Source organism: Psammomys obesus, unplaced genomic scaffold (genome assembly GCF_907164565.1).
Source record: "Psammomys obesus unplaced genomic scaffold, mPsaObe1.curated_primary_1811, whole genome shotgun sequence".
Taxonomy (NCBI): Eukaryota; Metazoa; Chordata; class Mammalia; order Rodentia; family Muridae; genus Psammomys; species Psammomys obesus.
This window is the reverse complement of record NW_026591539.1, coordinates 15,185-36,774: the sequence shown is the minus strand read 5'-3', so window position 1 is coordinate 36,774 and position 21,590 is coordinate 15,185. Positions and strand designations below refer to the sequence as shown.

Sequence of the window (21,590 nt, the reverse complement as noted above, 5' to 3'; positions counted from 1 at the left end):
TTCTTGCAGAAGCCTCGAGTCTGCCTCCTAGGATCCTTGTAGTGGCCACATAAATCAAATGAGATTGTCATATCACCTGGAACTAGAATTATATATGGATGGTTATGGGCCACTACACATACATACTCAAATAAAATACATCTAAAAAAGTTAAAATGATAATGAAATTTAAAAAGGTACTGGTTACAAGGTATGGTGGCATATGCAGGTATCCTGGCACTCAAGAGGCAAGCAGATCGCTGTGATTCTGTGAGTTCAAGACCAGCCTGGTATTGCGGAGTTCCAAGGCAGCTAGAGATACATATAGACCTTTTATTTTGTTTTGAAAGAGATTTTCAAATGCATAATGATAAAATGAACCTCTGATTGTTAAAAAGTATGCAGACAATGCGATTTTCCCCTTCCCTGAAAAACAAAACAAAAACCACAACTTTTAGATGTAGATAAACACTACATCTGGGTTTTGTTTGTTTTTTTGGTATGGAGATAGGTCATTGCCACTTCTTAAGAAGCATGCTTTTAGGCAACATATTCCTATTTTGTTACAGTGAACTCAGGCAAATTTCCAAATCAAGTATCCTCATACTATTTGCATCAAGCACGTGACTTATGCAATGAAAGGTGATTTGGAAATTCCTCAACTCAAACTTTATTTCACAGCTGAACAGAATACAGCTTTGTATAAGGAACAGTCATTAGGACATATCAAATCTGCTAACCTGCCAAACTAGTTCAATCAAAAAACAAACCAGGAAAATAAAAACTACACACAACAGGTAGGCCTTTCTTTAAGGTAGGTGGTTGTACACCAGAGAAATGAAGTGGCAAAGGACCAGTCCAACAGCTGAATAAAATACACTCTAACCCCACATCAGCCACATAGCCATCTTATGCCAGCTGGCTGACTGGGCTTCTGTAAAACACAAGCCCCACATCAGATATGACAAATAAGTATTCTCCACTGATACTGTAAGCTCATCCTTACTGGGAAAATCCAAAAAACAATCCACATTGTAAGGAATTAACAAACACTTGGACATTAATCCCACAATGCAAGGTTTTACTGCTTTAATGTGTTTTACTGTTTTAATGTGTTTGCATCTGCAGTAAGCATTAGGATACACTCATTTGGGCACCATAAATTAGGTGTGTAGCACTACACATCAGACACCCAGCCACCCCAACCAATATTAATCCAGGCAAGAAAACTGAACAAAACACTTCTGAAAAAGGGTACATTCACAAACTCAATGCAGTTTAATTTTTGTCAATCAAAGGCTTCCACTTACAATTGTTTTGTTAATGATAAATAAAGACAGGTTAAATGTCCTACTCTCAGTAAATTAAGTAATTCATCAAACCCAGGCTTGAATTATTACTATGTTACTGTTCAGCAATTCCATCCAAATAAACATTGATACTGCACTGTCAAATAGAAAAGAAAAAAAGTATAGCTGCAGCAAATGCTAGTTTGTATTCTGAGCATTGGAAACACCCTGCTCTGTATCCTTTCGATTGCCACTCTGCTTTCATAATGTGAATCTGTCACATTTTACTTCAACAGATAAAGCACTCCACTGAGAATATAAAAAGTTATAAAAATGTAATCATAAAAGACTAAATATTGGTAGGCATGTCAACTTTCTTTTAATAAAAACAAAAATAGTCATTGTTATCTATTTAAATAAGTATCTTGTTATAGAGTGTTCCAGTTATTGAAAAAGGGCCCTTAAAAAACCCAACTGCCTACTTTTAAACCCTGCCTCTCTTGCCCCTTAAGACAGATTTGAGGGGAGGATCATTTAGTGTGCAAATCGGCAAAACAAATGTGGAGGAGCAGGACTTCCTGAAATGATGTTCCCAATCAATTCATCAACCTTCAAAAGTAAAATAACTAGAGATGCCTTTAAGAATACACAAACAGACTTCATCTTTGCATTCCTTTCCAAACAAAAAGTATGTACAGCATGTTTAATAATATGCAATATGCAAAAGCTTTGTGTTGCTGTTAGCAACATCTATCCCCACCCTCCTTATTCACAAGTGTACTTCTACTAAACACAATTACATCACTAAGCCTGTTAGTTGGGGGTGGGTGGGTCTTAAATTTGTTAAAACTGAAAAATCTTTGTATAAGGGCTCCACTCATTTGACTCAAGGTTATAGACTTCCACCGTGTTCAGAAACTCGTTGCCATCAAATCCTCCCACTGCATAAATAGTATTCCCTACAGTTGTGATCCCAGCATTGCTCCTCGGGGAAGTCATATTTCCCATCATCTTCCATTCATTTCTGGCTGGATCGTACATCTCCACACAACTGATGGCATGAGAACCATCAAAGCCACCACCTACAAACAGCTTTCCTAAAAGAGAAACACAACAGTCAGTCTAAAGAGGCTCAGAAAAACACAAAAATTAAAAACCTCCCAAACTCTGGGTGAGTCTTCTGGAGAAATGACTGTCTATTCTGTTTAAAAAGGAAAAAAAAAAAAGTTTCAAGTAAATGCCTACGTGGGCAAAGCACAGTAACATACTTGTAATGACACCACTTGTGAAGCCAAGATGGAGGACAACAGTCTGAGGTCTGTCTGGACTACATAGTAAGATCTTGTCTTATAAAAAGAAAAGATCTATATGATTGTGGCAAGGATACTGGAAACCATGGATATAAGATGAGTTAAATGGATAAGAATCCATTTTTTTGGAGTCTCAGGTGACCACAGGGAGAAAAAAGGTAGAAACTGCACCATCTTTACTACAATCTCCCACAATTCTCTAGAAATTACTACCGCGGTCATTTCACAGATGAAGAAGTAAGAGACATAAGGTAGATAACTTGCCTAAAGATATGACAAACTAGCATAGTTCTATATATTAAGGGAAGTTATAGGAGAGGCTGGGATACATATGTCAATGGTAGAACACTTGCCCAGTAGAAGTGAGGCCCTGGATCAAACTAGCACCACAAAAAAAAAAGCTACAGAAAACAGACCAATGACTGAACTTTTAGCACTTTCATCTGCATATGATTTCTGGTATAGACATCTCTTCCAGACACACTTATGACTTTGCAAACATCTATGCAAAGTAGACAATAGTTAAATACTATAACAAAACTGTCAGCAGTAAACTCTACAGGAAAAAAAATCATTAATTCTCAGATTCATTATTCTCGCTTCTGGCAATCACTTAACCAGCTTGATGTACACAGCTGTAATTACACTGACAGGGCTCACAAAGGTTGAGGATCCTGGGGCACGAGGTTGCTAACTACTATCAGCACACTGTCATGCTCACGAGCTGAGCCACAGTTTGTCTAAGATTCAGCTTTGTTCCAAATGATGTTAACTAATACAAGACCGATTTACAAATACAGCTCACAGAGGGAAACTTGGAACGTGGTTAAGAATACCCACTAAGAGATGGGTGAATGAATATATTTAAGTTACTATCAGACACTTGGGGGGGGGGGAAGTCCCTAATCCCTTTGTGTCACAAGAGACAGAATGTATCTGAATTAAAAAAAACCAAAAACATTCATAATTACTATGTGTATGACACGGTGAGGGTATGCACATGCTACAGTACATACAGAAGTCAGAGGACACACCTGTGGAGTCCGTTCCCCCCTTCCACCTTTAACATGGATTCTGGGGATCCAACTCAGGGCTGCTTGCAGTAAAGCAGGCATTCTACCTGCTGAACCATCTCACCAGGCCCTGTACACAAGTATGTTAAGTAACCCTTCTTGGAATTTCGGAACTAACTCTTGCCACTTTGTACTGTTTGCCTGTCCAAACCTGGATACTTACCATCAAGAACAGCGACTCCAGCTCCTCGCCTAGCCACATTCATGGGTGCAATTAAAGTCCACGTGTTATTTTCAGGATTGTACCGTTCTACTGTGTTGAGACAATTCCAAGATTCTGCACCTCCAATTATATACAAATAACCACCAAGTTCACAAACTGCAGACTGGTGTCTACCTATAAAAATCAAGGCAAACCAGAATTATTACTAAAGCCATCAAGCCACTGTAGCCACTGTAAATATGCACTACAACCTGTTAATTCACGAGTCTTACAAGTTCAAGGCAGTCGGTTTTATCTGCAAAAAAAGTTCCAAGCTAGCCAGGGGTACACGCCCAAACCCTGTCCCCCAAAACAAAACAAGAGACCAAACAACTTACGAATGTTAAGAGGAGCACAGCTTGTCCACGACTTTGTTACAGGATCAAACACATCACAATTTTTCAGGCCTTTTTGACCATATGGATCAGAGCCACCAACGATGTACAATTTCCCATTCAGAGCACACACTCCTAGGAAGGTGTAAAACTTATTAATAACTTAATTACCATGCACGACTAAGCCCCAGCTGTCTCAGAAGTATTATTACCTGCATTACATCGGTTAGTTCTCAACTCTGGAACAGGGGTCCAGTCATCAATGCTTGGATCATACATTTCTCCACAGCTCAGGTCATCTGAGTGTCCATTTGATCCACCCACCACGTAGAGTTGTCCCTATGTCAAAATTTTAAGTGAGAATTTCTCCTGGAAAGGTCTACGAAAAACAGCTAAAAAATTTTGCACCATAATGTGCTTACCAACAGCACAGCCATTTGAAAGCGGGCTCTTGGTGTTCTCATGGGAGCAAGGAAGGACCAATGATCTGTGTGTGGATCATAGCATTCAACTGTTCGAAGACATTCTTCTCTGTTATAGCCACCTGGCAAAAGAATCATAAAAGTTTGCCTAAAATGTGACACAGAATCAGAATGGCTACATTTTCTTATGTATTTCAGGCTGGTCTTACAGATATGAGCCTCTTATTTCACCTTCCAAGTACTAAGATTGAAAATTATGTGTCACCAGACCCCCACCAGGATGTCTTTAAGTAATGAACCCTATAAGAAAAGTATTTAACTAAACATTCCTAATAGTCAAGGAGTAACATAATGTATGAGCAAACTGCTTATTCTGGCTTGAAAATTAAGAAGTTTATTTACTATGTATTCTAACAATGGGTATACTATAACACTTGGCCTAGCAAGCCCTAGCACACCACCCGTTTTAATTTAAAACAATGATTTCCTCTACCCAAAGTCAAGGATATTGAATAGGAATGTTTTCTGTCTTGAAATAAAGCATACTGACCCTCTGGTCCCAAGTCAGTATAAACACTCATCTACAGGCTGTGTGTCCCACTCACTGTTCTGCTTTTACCTGCAGCTATGAGTCTGCCATTCATCTCTGCTGTCCCGAGCCCAGACCGCGCATACTGCATGGGAGACATGGGCTTCTCTGGGAGCTCATCTGGCTGCATCTCAAAGCTTAGACTCTTGCTCAGTTTTGGAGTACTTGTTGGTGAGCTCTGTGGACTGTTCCGCCCATGAAGGAAAATGACACAGAATGTACCATCCAGCACAGCCAGGCACAAGTAAGTGTTATCTGTGAACACAAGAGCTCTGTGTTTACCATGGAACTATTAACACTTGGGATGGTTAGAGATTCTGAATTGTATTCCGGTCTCCAGACTGGAACACGTTGCTACGTCTTTCCATTTGTCATTGCTCTGAGTATTTCCTTAGTCAATCTCCAAGTATTAAACTGACAACTATCCTTACAAATAGATAAACTGAAGACAAACTTACTTGAAGTCTTTTCTGAAGCAACGATTTTCCACTCATGCTTAGGACTTTGCATTGAAGCATTTGGAGAAGAGAGACATCCAGTGGAACTGCCACTTATCTGCTTATGGCCATTCTCACGGGGTGGCTTTTTCTGCAAAATCAAAAGGCAGCTACAGAAACCTAGCCAGAGAGCATTCCTGCTGTACCTTTGTTCCTGACCTACTGTGCAACACTGCCAATACACTGAGCGCCTTCCGCCTACACAGCACACTCACAGCACACTAAACTGAACATAAACCAACACTTTCCAGCTGACAAATTACCGCCACTCTTACACTATCACTTAAAATGAAGTGGCTACATTTATACAACTCGATGCTCAGGAAAAGATGAACTTAACTCAAAAATCAAGTTACAGATCAAGCACCAGAATGATATCTCAATGTAGGAGCAGGAAGGAAGAGAAAAAAACACATTTCATCTGCTCTGTGCAAGAAACTGTCAACCTAACCAAACTCTCTAGAATAGTATCCTTCATACAATGCCAGCAAAGAGTGAGTCCACACAGATTCTGCCAACCTCTCTGAAAGCATTTTGCAGGGAAGGAGTGTCAATTGGAAACATATATGTGTACGTTTTAGGTTAAACATACAGAGTAATCAGAATTAATACTAAAAGAACCATTCTCAAAATTGTAATACAGGAACAGTAATAAATGATTCTTTGAGAATTAGTATGTTTGTATATGACCTTCTTTTGTAGATGGCTTTCCAAGAGAAGGGATCATCTAGAATCCTGAGCAGCACTCAGGATTTGATGGTGGTGCACACCTTTCATCACAGCCTGAGCTACAGAGTGATACTGAGCCTTAAAATGTCTACCATGAAGAGAACAGGCGCCACACTTCAAAACCTGGCAAACTCTGCTCACCCACTTATCCTGGTCCCCAGGGACAGACTGCACAAACAAGTACAGTTTCTAATACTAACTTGTACTGCTGGTGGAAACAAACAGCAACAGAAAGACAAAGAAAAATATTCTGATTTTTGAAAATTAGTACAAGATACATTAAAATGTCTACCTCAATTTGGGGGAAGGAGTTCAAAGTATCACAAAATAAAAATTGGTGATGCTTATACTCAAAAGGCTGTACAGCAATAAAAGCACTCTAACATATGAATGGTAACTGAAAATGAGCACGAATGTGATGTACACTCTATCACTAAAGACTACGGGCACAGCTGATACACAAGCCGTATAGCTTCTTACACAAACAGAATGCATTCCTATCTTTAAGACTTCCCTGATTTGAGAGCCTATAATTTCTTTGGCTTCCACACTTTTCTTCGTAGGCAGCTTTTAGTGAGTTCTAATCACATTCCTACCTCCCAGGCTTCCTTTCAACCTGCTTTTCCCATTCTGAAACCTACAGCATGACCTTTTCTGATCCATGATCTCTATTCAGGATTTTATCAAGACAGAAAGGTCAGAATACCACACATTGTCATTATCTTCTCAAACCTTCCTAAAATACTATTAAGACCTACCCTCAATCTTTGGAGATCTATGTCTCTCCTCCATACCCTTAGATTATTAAGCTCGCCATTCTTGAAAACTTAAACTGTTACCTGCAATAGTCTACAAACTGTTCTCATAAGCTTTATCTACCATCTGTGTCTGACCATTTAAAAAAAAAAAAAAGTGAAATCCAAGCCAACAATTTTGGAAAGTTAAAAAATGCAAATCTGTTGGGATCATATAGCCCAGAGTCAACAGTTAGCCATCTCCTATGATTAACAAATGTCAACTAGAAACAGAAATGACCACACCTCTCTAAACTGTTTCAAAATGTTTCACTATTAACTTTCTCAAATGTATGTATTCGTATCACTTATTATTCATGTCTAAATTCTCCTTGCTGTGCATGTAGCTCAGTGGTAGAACATTTGCCTGTCATATGGAAAGGCCCTAGGTTTGATCTCCAATGCCACACAAAGTAAAATTTAGAAGAAAAAAATAAATAAAAATCTTGCCACCGGGAGGAAAAAAGCATCAGCTGTGCATGCCTACTTTTCAGACTAGACTGCCAACCACAGAGCAAGCACCCTTGCACAGATGACCTACCACTGTCTAACACAAATCCTCTATGTCCTACTCTCCTCTGCCCTCTCCCTCACATCTCCACAGGCTCCCTGAGGCCCTCTTCCGGTAGAGGCCTCTTCTTTGACTGTACTGTTTACCACTTTGATTGGGTCGTGTAACAGAAGCTAGATATGCTGTGTCCTCCTATCAAGCTTCACAGCCTGCTGGCATTCAATGTTTTACCATTGGAAAGGCTACTTTAACTTACAATGTTTATAATCATCAGAGAAAACAACCCCAGATGCTCCAAGTACAGATATAAACATGGCTTTTGGCCAATTCAAGACCCCAAATTCTTTAGAAATAGTACTACTGTAATAGGACACCACAGACAGATGCTACCATCTGTTAACATAAGCACAAAAGTCTATACACTACCAATTGACCCAACTTTTAAAGGACAACATTCCATGATCTGGGTTTACTCTCCATATCCTTACTTCACAATGCTGAGCTAAACATCAAATAAAAAGAATGCATATTGCATGACTCTTATAAAAATTCCAAACACAGGAAAAAATGTGTTTGTGTCCCAAGTTAGGGCAATGTTTCTTTGGACAGTACAGGGCTGTGACTGAAAAGGGAAAGGCTCCATGGTTTAGTGACCAGTTCACTGTGACATAATTTATAGGGCTACTGGGATGTTGCTCAGTGTTGGAAGGCATGAAGAACATATGCAGAGCACTGGGTTTAATTTCCAACACACAAACAATAGATATTTCTTTTCTGTATTCTGTCAGTGTCCATAGGTTAAAATTGTTTATACACTTCACTGTTTGTTGTCTACTGTTAAAAAGTATCTGAATTATGTATTTAAAGAAAAGGCTACAGAAGTAACTCCATCAGGACAATTAAACTATACTGTTTTGATATATATGCCCGAGAGATATCTAGTTCACACAGTAAGACACGATCAACCATTTCTGCGTTCAACATCATATAACTTAACATTATAAATCATGATACCATTTCTATTTCATAAGAGTTTCAGAAATTAAAGAAATAGCCAAAGTTTCTTTCACAGCCATCAGCAATCTAAGTCAACTCTATCTTTTTAAAACTGGCCCTATTAGTCATGCGTGTTACAAATAAAAAAAAAAAAAAAAAACCAAAAAAAACCCACTTAATCAAAATAACAAAAACCTGATATATTGCTGTTATTACTAGTTTTGAACTGTATTTTGAGAGAAAAGGTGTAAATGGGGTTTATCTAATTTGCTGAGTTAGCTTCTATTGGTGTGGTAAAAATGCTGGTAGCTCTAAAATATGCTTGTTTTCCCCCAAAAATGTCTCTGTCCAGTTACAACAATGAAGTTTGTCCATTTTCCTTTATTAAAGGAAATTTAAGTACACTACAAAGTTCTCCAGTTAAATTTAACCTGAGGTTACCTCAGACTGTGCAATGTGTACCTGCACAAACTGAATGTGGTCATCATCACTGCCAAACACCTCAGCCTGTCCATCTAGTAGGTTCCCATCAAGCAGCTTGTGATCAGCTGAGTAGTACAAGGTTTGAACCTGCAAAACAGCAACAGAACACCCATGTGGCTACTGTCACCATGGCTACTCGCTAGTGTGCACATACACAACCGCCTCAAGGTAACCTCCAGTGTGCGTCTTGACATCTTACTCTGGCAGGATCCCGAAGTAAAGAAAAACACATGTCATGGTGGTAAAAATGTAAAAAGCAAAACCAAAACAAAAATCAAAATCAAATACAATATCTTCTAATACTGGCTGAAGAGTCCTTGGCTTGATTGGCTTGAAAGAAATCTTCATTGTTTCCATAGCTTCTATTGTATGACATTAAGAGAAAAAGGCATAGTACAACAGAGATTCTTAAATATACATATTTACAATAAAACACTGAATAGTTTACACCTTTCACGATAAATGGCACTGTTTGAATAAACACAGTTCTCCCCTGTAGATAATGTCAAGAAAAACACATAAAGAAAAAAACAAATGCAAAACTTCAAGCAAGCTGCAATCTTCCTGCACAGATGCAAATACACGAACAATGTATCTGACTCCCAAGTGAGAAGTCACAGAATTTAAAGAGCATCTGTTAGCCCTTTTAGAATGCAGTGATGGTGGTTATGGCCTAACAGAGTAGGTAAGCTTTAGTGAATGTGGAGGGCTTCTTTGGAATGATACACTCCAAGTTACTCCACTGCTTCAACCAACACATGGACTAGTCCCAACTTTTCCATCCAATTTTGTTTTTCTTGTGTACTTTTAAAAACAGCCCCAAGTTAACTGACTACATGAACAACACCATTGAAAACCACAAGCCTTAGAGGTAAGAGCCCTGTAAAGGAGTAAACACCGTTAAATCATCATCGTTCTCTGCCCACAGCGGACTTTTCTTAGGAGAACTGGGGCAGGACTGCTGCTTCTTTACGTGTCAATACACTCGAAGTTTCTTCTCGCTTCTTCAGTCTTGGGGATCCTAGTTTTGTTAATAAACCTATGGGGAGATAAACCAATGGGGAGGAACAACCATTAGAAGCTTTACCTACTTGTCAAACTTAAAGCAAAAACCTGTGAAGAAAAATTAAGAATCTACAGAAAATGTCAGTACCACCTCCCATTTCTAAAGCAAGTTACATGCTACTTTAAAGAAAGTTAACAGCACATAATAAGCAAAGAAAAAAGAAAACAAAAACAAAAAAGAAAAGCAGAAGACCAAACTGAACAGTTCATTCAGCTCACCTGGACACCCCCCCTGTTTCTCAGCTTAGGGGTACCTATAGCAAAATTTAAATTCTTTAGGGTCATGGTTATAAAATAAAAGTGAAAGGGAATCCTTCATGTCATAGCAAAAATAATTTGTAAGAACTGTTGGATCCCATTTACTTTAAAACTAACCTCTTCCATGAGCTCTTCCAGGCTGTCTCCATTCTCCCAGATGCTACGCTGCACCCAGTTGATTACCTTTGTGTACAATTTGCCATTGCTGGGCAAGCAAACATTGTCTTCAAGCATTACCTCCAACTAGAATTATAAATAAATAAAACAAAAACCAGTGATACCACATTAGCTTTGAAATTCTAGTTCTCAGTTAATGTTCAGCTTCATAATAAGTTTTATTCCTGGGGTATAGGGGTGGGGAGGTCATGAGCCCCACCACTAGCTGAGGTGCTACCAGTAGTTGATGGTTTCTGGGAAGTGAGGTTTCTTTAAGGGTGTGGCTGCTGGTAGGCCCACCACACTTTAGTGGGTTGTTCCATACTCATCAGCAACAAAGCAGCACACAGGTCAAAAGAAATTTGAGAGGACAAGAAGTTGAGTGTGGATCTAGGGGTGAATGTGGTAAAAACATACTACACACTTTAAATTCTCAAAAATATTGTATTAAAAGTTACATTCCATCATTCTTTTCTAATTTGCAAGGAAATCGGTAAGCCTACATAAAGGAAATAAACAAACTGGGAGGAAAAAACCCATTACACCAAGAGTAGCAACCACTGCAATGTATCAGCATTATTGTCACCCTTATTCACATGACAAAGACTGTGCCAATGTCAGTCTAGCCGGGTGCCTATCTGGCCTGCTCCTTACCTTTAGTCTCGGAAGCTTAAGGAATTCCTCCTCTTCTGAAATTTTTAACAAATGCTCCTGAATATAAGCATCAACCTTATTCAACAAACGAGAGTCTCCCATACAATTTGCAAAATTTCGGTAAGAGATGCAGCTAGTAACATCCATTCTAGATAGTAAATAATCTCCGCAGACCTTACAAAAGAAATACAGTATACCAACATTTGCATAGTTTACTAGATATTTAATGTCAATACATAAACAGCATGTGAAATACAAAGATGAGCCAGAAATCAGACTAAACAATGGTACAGCATCAAACTTAACAGCACAAGTATGGGAATGGTGTTGTGCAGATGCTTAGAATCTGGGGCACTTGGGAGGCTGAGACCCAAAAAAAAAATCAAAGCCCCAAACCAGCCTGAGCTATATAACAAGATGTCTCAAAAGAAAACCAAACAAAATGCAGATGAGAATCTTAAAAACAAAATTGTAACTTGTTTAGCAGCAGATGTGCAGGTTCTGGGTACAGTCAGGTAAGGCTCTCTCAAAGTTATATATATATATATATATACACACACACACACACGGGCTACACGATAGAAAAGCTGAGTGTATATACAACACATACAGAATGTAGTAAAAGGTAAGAGGATTAGAAAATAATTTTGAAAAAATAGCATGTGTAGTAGGAAGAAACTAGAATGTTAAATGATGTGCACCGTGTGTGTGAGGGGTGGGTTTAGAAGGTAGGCTCATAGGTTTAGAAGGTAGGCTTCAGCATTTTGCATGGGTTAGACGTCCGTTCACCATGCTTGATACAGCAAGCACCTTACCTGCTGGCCTAATCACAGGATTCTTTTTTAAAGATTCACTTCTTTTCACTTTATGTGTATATGGGTGTTTTGCCTGCATGTGTGTCTATGGACTACACCATGTGCATGCAGCGTCTACAGAGGCCACGAGAAGGCCTTAAACTCTGGCGACAGACTTACAGATGGTTGTAAGCCATCCTGTGCTTAGAACCAATTAAACCCAGGTCTTTTACAAAAGCAACTAGAGTTTTTGGACCATATTGTCTGTTCAAAATGTTTAACTCAGCAGTTCTCAATCTGTGGATCACAACCCCTTTGGAGTTAAATGACCCTTTCACACAGATCACCTAAGATTATTGAAAATATCAGTTGCTTATATTATAATTCATGACAATAACAAAATGACAGTTATGAAGTAGCAACAAAAATAATTTTATGGTTGGGGTCACCACAACATGAACTGTATTAAGGATAGTATTAGAAAGGTTGAGAACCAATAGTTTAACTTTTGTTACTGTAACTACAAAGCATATAATCCACATAGCCCTTCTTTATAAAACTTTATTTAAAAAGAAGGCTGGCCCTTATTCAAAGCCATCTTCTCTGCTTAAAAATGCTATAATTGCAGGTGCTGGAGAAAAGGGTGGGTTGAGCACCTGTTGCTTTTCTAAGAACTAAGTGTTCTTCCAGAAGAACTGAGCTTGGGTTTCTAGCACCCACATCAGGCAGGTGGCTCACAACCATTGGTAACTCTAGTTCCTGAGAACTCAATGCCTTCTTCTGGTCTCTGCAGGCACTTTCTCACATGCATGCAGAACATACACATACATATTAATTCGTGCTCTCAGATAATGTCAATGTGCCATTTTAATTCCTTTACAGATTTCTTTTGCATTGCTCCAGGGTGAACATGCAATCTTGAAACTGATCTCAGCTTATGCTCAAGCCAAAAGGTTCATGTCAAGGCTAAGCTTCAGATCTGTAGTAACCTTACAGTGTTAAGGAACGCTATTTAACATACTGTCAAAAATAAATATACACATTGCAAAAATGTAGCATTTTGTGTAATGTCACTTCCCAATACCATCTGTCATCATAGAAAAATATAGAAGTCATTTAAATATAAGAATATTGAATGGAAAATTCACTGAGAAAGACTGGCACAACCATTATGCCAGAGAAGACTGCCAGCCAAGAGGACAGGTGATCCAACCTTCCACATTACTTACTAAAAGCCCAAGGGTCAAAAAAACAACACTCATATAGAGAAGGGACAGAATTTCCAAATCCTTGTGCCTAACTAAATGTTTCATGACAATCTCTATATTCTAACCCAAAGAGCACTCTACTGTTCTGCCACTGTCACAGTGTGTGATACTCTACCTGCTTTACTCGGTCCATCTTCAGCTTCTTTGCAGCAGAATAAACATCTTTTACTAATTCCTTATCCGCTTTCAACCTATTAAAAAAAAATTTGTTTAGTTATAAATACCAGGCTTTAAAATACAGACACTTGGTATTCTCTGATTTTCTGGTTCACTTAAAGGTACTCACTGAGCAGTGTAGGCGTAATTCAGCAAGACTTCAACAGCTTCTGGATTGAGATCATCCAACTTCACGTGAGAAACTCCATGAGGATCACTGTCACTATTAAAGATTTCAAATAGATAGGGACTGCAGCAAGCCAGGACGGCCCTGTGTGCTAGCATCTCATGACCACAGACCTGAAACAGTGAAAACCAAAATGAGAAGTCTTGTAGACTGCGTACTTCTCCAGCTAACATACCAGCTTGCTTTGTCTCATATTTCTAGTTAAAAGACTTTTTTTAAAAAAGTATCATCTCACAGCTAGAAAGTTGGCTCAATGGTTAAGAGCACTGGCTGCTCTTCCAGAGAACCAGCACCCACAACCGTCTGTAACTCCAATTCCAGGGGATCCTGTGTCTCTTCACCTCCATAAGCACTACACACATGTGGTACAAAGACATACATGCAGGCGAAACACCCATACACATAAAGAAAAATAAAATCTCACAAAATCTATTCATCTCATTAAATGCCTGTTCCGGGGGGGGGAGTCCGACTGATGGCTTTAATGGGTTTTTACCTTTTTAGTAACAAAGGGTCATGAACTGGGTTTTAAATACCTGAAGTCGAACATCACAGAACTGCCCACTTTTCCTCAGGGCATTTAATTTGGCAACAGAAGATTCAATAAAGTTTTCATCTTCAAACATCAAATATCCATTGGGAATCATTTTTCCTTATAAATTTGGCTAAAGAGAAAAAAGAAAGCTGTTACTTCACATGTAAATAGTTTTTAAAATTTTTTGTTTTCAGGAGGTGATGCATACCTTTATTATCAGCACTTGGGAGGCAGAGGCAGGCAGGTTCCTGAGTTTGAGGCCAGCCTGGGCTACACAGGGTTAGACAAGTTACACAGTGAAACCCTGTTTCAAAAAAGAATGGCTGGGTGAATTTTTTTTCAATCATAAAATAGTATCTTTATACCCAAATTCTATCCTACCAACCCACTAAAAAATTTATCTAGCTGAAACAACAGTGTTTTAGGATGCTCATGTTTTTATCCTGACTTTGATCTTCGGTTTTTATAATCAGTCATACTGTAGTGAATATCCCAAAAACCTGAACCAGTTTTCCATGTCTAACACACATTCCTTCTGATGGGAGGAGAATGAAACACTCCTTCTCAAACCTATATAACAGAGTGACTTAAGAGCCACATCTACACTTTCCTGGACTTGGCTGCTGTCCTTCCTTTACTATCAAATAAAAATAAATCAATGTTCATTTTTTGACACATCTCATAGAGCCCAGTCCGGCCTTAAATTCAGAACACGGTTGAGATTGGCCCTGAACTCTGCAATCCCCCTTTCCTTTACCAAAGGGCAGGGGCTACGGGCACGTACTCCTATCCCTGGCAAAACACCATTTTCCATATACAACACTGGGAACAGAACCTAGGGCTTCAAATATGCTAGGCAAGCACAACCACGAGCTACATCTCCAACCTGTTGTTCTCAAAATATGTTTTCAACTTAACTTGTAAAACTAGTAATACATAAAACACACTGTTAAAGAGCAGTAGTATGAGACTTCAGGTCATAGAAACGAAAACTAAGGGAGGAAAAAGAAGGGGGAAAAATCACATTTCAATTTCAAAAAGTTAAAAAGGAAATGATAAGGAAGTTTTTCAGGTGCCTGCAAGATGGGTCCTAAACAGGCAGAGATACTTAACACCTAGCCTGATGACTTGAGTTCAAGGCCCAGAGCCCACATGTTTGTAAAAGGAAAGAACTAAGTATTTCAACTTGTCTCTTCTGACCTCAATACAACCCGCACGCACGAACACACCAAACACACAGTATAGTAATTTTTTAACGTTTTCATATTCAAATGATTAGGGACCCCTCTGCCCTTTTAAACAGTAGAGAAATTGAGGCTATACTCAGTACAGTTTTCAGAAAACCTGGGTCTTTAACAAGACATTCATCTTCATCATCATCATCGGGGGGAGGGAAGCATGCCCCATCACTTGTGTGTAAAAGTCAGGCAACTTTGTTTAATCCATTTTCCTTCTACCTTTATTTGGGTTTCCAGGGATCAAACATAGGTCGCCAAGCTTGTGTAGAAAATGCCTTTTCCCACTGAGCCAACTCCCAAGAACCTCCCCTGACTCCACAAATAAAATAAAAACACTGTTAATGTTAAGCATGCAGAATATTCACTTACCAACTATTCCTGATGAGAAATGTGTCACTGAGAATGCAAATGATCCAGAGACAGAGTGTTGACACAAAGCACTTTGTTAAGGTATGAAGACAGGTGGCGGAGTGAAGGTAGATGTCTTAGGCTTTAATGGTGGGTCCAAACTATCAGGCTTGAAAATGATGTAATCAAGTCCTTAAAAGCTATAGACATGAATTTCTTCTGTAATAATCATGCATCATAATCTGTAACAATAGCATATGTAAGTTAGATATTCACACAAACCAAGCTATTTAGATAGAAGAGGTCATACAAAACAAGTCAGTTTGAGGTAGAAAAAAATGGCAAAAAAAATATTCATACTACATTAAAAAAAATCACAAACTACAATTCCTTTTTATTTAAAATACAAATACTCAGTGATTTAAAAACAACAAAAAAAAAAACTTTTCTTCTTGTTCAAGAGGCATACGTTAGCCTGAGATGTATAGAACAATTAAGAACATTAACTCCAAAGTTATTTACTATTAGGTTCCAGCTAATATGCAAACACAAGATGTCTGCTTTAGCAGCCAGGAAACCATCTTTGAGCACAATTCCCAGACATATACTCTGCTGTAAGGCAGACATCCCGCTCCCCAAAGTGTGTTTTATATTTAACCCCTGCCTTTGTTTCAAGTTGCCTCTCCACCCGGAAAACAACCCCTGACAGCTGAACTCTTCTGGCTGTGAAGCCTTCGCCAGTTTCTTAGAGCTAGGAAGAAGCAGTGTTCCCCAGTCTCCACACTCAGAGCCTTCTAGCAAGATATGCATGATTGTCCAGAACCATCTGTTCTGTGCTGATCCAGGAAAATCCTCTGCCTTGTTCATCTTTGAGGCCAGCCTGTGTTGCACAAGACGGTCTTAAAATCAAAACCTAACCAACTCTATCGCACCATCATATGTTGAATTCTTCTGCTTTACAATTTCTATCTTTTCTTACAGAGCTAGTTTTAACAAAATAAATGTTCTCTGGAAACAGGCAATCCCAGCCCATTGACTCAGAGAGCACGCTGGAGATTTATAAACATTTTGAAGTTGAGTTCTGCCTGTCCATGTCTGTTTACCATGCTGCAGTGCCTGCAGAGGCCAGGAGGAGGCATGAATACCCTGGAACTGGAGTTAAGCGTGCTCAGCTCCATGGATGCTGGGAAAACACCTGGGTCCTCTAGAAGAGCCAGCTTCCCAGCCAAATTGTTATTATTTTGACAGTTTGGATGTTCTAACTTGGATTCACTAAAATTACTACAGTGTTTAAAGAGCAAACTTTAAAGAATTTTTGGAGCAATTCTGGCATAGGCACTTGTACATTATGTATCTATACAATACTGTTTTGATTTTTGTAAAACAGTCTTTTCATTTACTATGCGACTTTCTGCCTATTAAGATCTTAACATATGAGATGGGCACACAGGACAATATTCCTAGTACTTGGAGTGAAATGGGAGAACTCAGAGTTCAAAGCCAACTTGAGTTACATAGTGAGTTTCAAGGCTGACCTAGGTTACATGAGAATGTCAAGAAAAGAATCTTAATATGAGCTTCCCTTTTATCATCACCAGCCCAGCATTAAAACTATTTGACTTAAAAGCTAGCCCAAGTCCAAAAATGATGCTGCCGTTAATGCAAGCTTGCACTAAAAAGTTCATGTTTACATTCATTAAGGTAAGCTTGGATATATGCTTTCTGGACTCCATGTGGAGTACATACAAACATGCAGGCAAAACATCTACACACATTAAATTTTTTAAAAACTTAAAATATCCTCAAATTTCATGTTTCTTAGCTCATATATACAACATAATAACTAACAATATTTTTAAATGGAGAGAATTTTTTTTTTCAAAAGCCAGACCAAGGCTCAAACATCCCAAAGTCATGTAAGAATATAAAAATTTACTTTGATACAGTTTGAACCAGTTCATTTTTATTACTGAGATGGGTCAAAAAGAATATATACTGTTAACCACATTTCCAGGCCTTAGTGTGGCTAGCACAAGAAGACTGGGGGCTTGCTTTTACAACACACAATTCAAGAACTCCTATGGCCCAGAAGATTAGCTTAAGTGAAATATAATCCAGCAGGATTTACAGAGCTATGAAAACAGAAGACATAGCAATCCCCACCCTCCACTAAGCAAAAGGAAACATCACATTTTCAAAACATTACCAAGGTAAACCACAAATATTTAGGTTTAAAGGTAATTTTTTTCAAGGAAGTCAATTATGAAGTAATTTAAGAACTCCCTTCTCAGTGCTGGATTAAACCCAGGCCTCATGCATATCAGGCAAGCACTTAACCACTGAGCCACAAACATTTGCGACACTAAATGTGGCAGATGAAAACTGGAATGAAATGCTTAGAACAAAATGGAGTTCGCTTAATTCCGCAGCCTTAAACATTTCAGAAGCCAAAGCAAGCAGAGGCAGACAGGGCAAAGAGCTCAAGCTCAGGGGAAAGGAAGGTATGACAGCACACATATTCCAGAAACTGTAGCTATTTTGGTTTCAATAGATGGTAGATTGCAGGATGCACATGGTGCATGGTGGGAGAGGAAGTAACCAACTTATTTTAAGGTTTAAACAAGGCTCAGTATGAAGACCAGGAGAAGGACTGATTTAAGAAAGGGGGTTTGGGGCTGGAGAAATGGCTCAATGGTTAAGAGCACTGGCTGCTCTTCCGAGAGGTCCTGAGTTCAATTCCCAGCAACCACATGGTGGCTCACAACCATCTACACCCTCTACTACCCTCTTAGAGCACTAATATGCATTAAATAAATAAATGAATAAATAAATAAAATCTTTAAAAAAAAAAGGTTAAAAAAATAAAAAAGAAAGGGTGCTTGAGAAAGTGTAGTAGGGGCATTCCTGGGGAAAACATGGACACAGACATTTAAATGAAGACTCTACAACGATGCTGAATACTGTGGCACGGTTGTACGCAATAACAAGGTGGCAACTGGCATTTATAAGTTAAGTAAAACCCCAGAACACACTCCAATAATATTTTTAACACCAACAGAAAGTAGGAAGTTACTCAACCTGCAAGAATTCCTACCTGCAGTACCTGACTATACCACCACACTGATAAAAAGCTAAGAATTCTTTTGGGAGTTACATTACATTGCCAAAGACATTCAAAGAAACTTAACTGAAAACTACATTCACATGGCACCTAAAAACAAGAAAGGCAAAACCTCACCATTTAAAAGCAAAGGGCCAACTCCCACTAATTTAACCCTAAAATAAAACCTTATATGCTTTATCTTTGGAAAGGACAAAGTCAGAAGACAACTATAAATTACGACAAAGGCTATAGAAATGGGTATCTATTAGTTAACCTGAGAATTTACGTATTAGGAAACCAAGAGGAAAGCCACTCTGCAGCCAGGTCTGATATAATTAATGTATCGTGTTTGATATACCGACTGCTAGGTGGCATTAGAACTTACTAGTTTCAATCCAATTCTAGCCATTCAGTGTTTACACCGAGACTTGCAAATTAGGTCTCTAACATTTTTAAGATGCAAGTTTAGCAGGATTCAACCTGAAACTATTTCTCATCAGTTATTTTCCCTAAAACCAACCATCGGCTTTAAAATTAAAGACAACATGATAGTGATGGAATCCATACTGCGCTTGTGTACTAGACTTCCACAGCTATGGTGCCTTGCCACAACAAAAACTCCCAAGAATTTGATGTCGGGGTGTTCTAACTCCTCCACGACTGACAACAGACATTAAACAAAACGTTCCCTTTGGGGTCGTCTGTTTCTTTACGATGGAAATGTCTGCTGTCCGAAATCATTTGGCTACACGGTATTGAGAAAAAAGGGTAAAATATTTCTCAAGTTCGGGAGTGTGTGTGTGTGTTCAGATTTCCTTACGTTAACTTCCAGTTTGACATTCCTCGACCTCTTCCTAACAGGAACCTACAACAAGGTCCTTCACAAAAAAGGATGAAAGTTCAAACAGCGTATTCCCCACCCATTTCTTCCGGAGAGCGTGGAGCCGGTGGCCCGGTGCGCAGGGACCCCGAGATGCAGGCCCGGGGCGCGCTCTCGGCGGGCACGGAGAGGCGCCCGCGCCCGCACACCCCCGGCCACGATTGGCCGGCGGCGCAGTCACTCAGCGCTGACACGTCAGGGCAGCCGCTCCCTCGCTCCTCCCGCCTCCTTCTCCCCGCGCTTGGCAAGAAAAGCGGGCAACGTGGAGCTGGAACAAAGGACCCCGCGGTCCACGGCGACCAGGGACCCCGTGCCACCCCACGTCGGGTCCCGGGGACCGATGCGCTCTGAAGCCGACTCCCCAGGTCCAGGCGCGGGCCGCGGGGAGCCCCAGCTCGGGGAGCCCGGACCCGCAGCCGGCACCGGCTTCTGACAGCGGGGAACGCTGCCCACAGCCCGCTCTCTTCCGGCGGGTCACCCTTCCTAAGCGGTCCGCGGGGCCAGGTCCCGGGCCCCCCCGTCACCCTGCGGGGAAGCCGGACGGCCCCCGCCTCAGCGGAGGAAGGTCCCGGACCACCGCGCTCGGCCCACGCGAGCCGGCAACGGCGCGAGCGCGGGACCCCCCACTCCCCGGCGACGCCCGCCTCTCCCGGGAGGGCCGGACGCTCCGCACGGTCACCATCTTCCCACCCCGCCCTCTTCCTCCCGCGGATAGCGCGCTACCTGGGTCATCTCTAAAGAGATGGCGAAATTCATCTCCGGAGCTTCGACGGGCTGCAGGCGGAAGGCGCGGGAAGGGGCGCGGGTCGACCGGGCGGGAGGCTGCGGACACGGGAAGGCCACCGGGAACTCGCAGGAACTCGCTCGCCGCCACGACGCGCCCCGCGGCTCCGAGCGACCGACCTCCACGCGCGTCCCGGACACACTGCCGCCGCTACCGCTGCCGCCGCGCGCGCTCGCGCCGCTCTCCCTCGCACGTCACCACGTGCGCTGCCGCCAACGCCTCCGGGCCGCTTCCGGCTCAGAGGCCTGGGCCAATCAGAGGCGAGCTCCCGGGAAGCTCCCGCTCCGAGGCTCCGCCCCCGCACAGGGCCCCGCCCACCTCCCAGCTCCCCCTCCTTAGCCGCCCCCTCCTCCCTTCCCGGCTCAAGTAGGTCAGCGCAAGGTGATCCCGGGGGGCGGGGCGGGGCGGCGGTGGCGGCACCTCGTGTTACTTATCTCGCGCGTTCCCTCCGGTGCCACATACCCTGGCTTCGCCCTTTCTCGCCGTCCAGGAACCGGTTCCCTCCTGCCCCCTTCACCTGCTCTGCCTTCTCCAGAGATCCGACGTGGCGGTTGGAGTTCTCAGCGTCACACTGACTTCTAGGCAACCACCCTAAACTGGATCTGCCTGTTGTGGGACCCGGGCAGTGGTTGGGCGTGAGCCTTTGCCTTGGAGGTGGAGGGGTGAGGAATGGAGGAAGAAGAAGGGATAAGTCCGAGAGGAGAGCCAGAACAACCAGCCCCTCTTTTGGCTTGGTTTGGGTGAGGGTTCAGTGAGTGGGTGAAAACAGTTGAAGAGATGTTATCTGCGCGCCACAAAAACGTGTTCACTTCTAGTTTTTGTCCCCGGGAGTCAGTTCCTCACTAAGTGTCGCCTACTTTGGGCAAAGAAAGTAGCTTGGAGAATTGTTAGTCCCTATCTCGACCTCCTGGGGCCTTTTAACCGGGAGCCAAGAACAATTATCCACCCACCTTGT

General features: G+C 41.1%; 1 protein-coding gene across 1 annotated transcript; it reads right to left on the bottom strand.

Moving 5' to 3' along the window:
• Nucleotides 1-1,234: 1,234 nt before the first annotated feature.
• Ivns1abp (influenza virus NS1A binding protein) lies at nucleotides 1,235-20,829 on the bottom strand. The gene is made up of 15 exons (XM_055610335.1): nucleotides 20,575-20,829; nucleotides 15,890-16,110; nucleotides 14,284-14,412; nucleotides 13,691-13,860; nucleotides 13,520-13,595; nucleotides 11,343-11,516; nucleotides 10,650-10,775; nucleotides 9,189-9,296; nucleotides 5,658-5,787; nucleotides 5,230-5,454; nucleotides 4,611-4,732; nucleotides 4,401-4,527; nucleotides 4,192-4,323; nucleotides 3,815-3,988; nucleotides 1,235-2,365 (listed from the first exon to the last, which is right to left on the bottom strand). Exons 3-15 carry the CDS (start codon nucleotides 14,392-14,394, stop codon nucleotides 2,112-2,114), a joined length of 1,929 nt encoding a protein of 642 aa, XP_055466310.1. The 5' UTR covers nucleotides 14,395-14,412; nucleotides 15,890-16,110; nucleotides 20,575-20,829; the 3' UTR covers nucleotides 1,235-2,111.
• Between the last annotated feature and the right edge of the window lie 761 nt (nucleotides 20,830-21,590).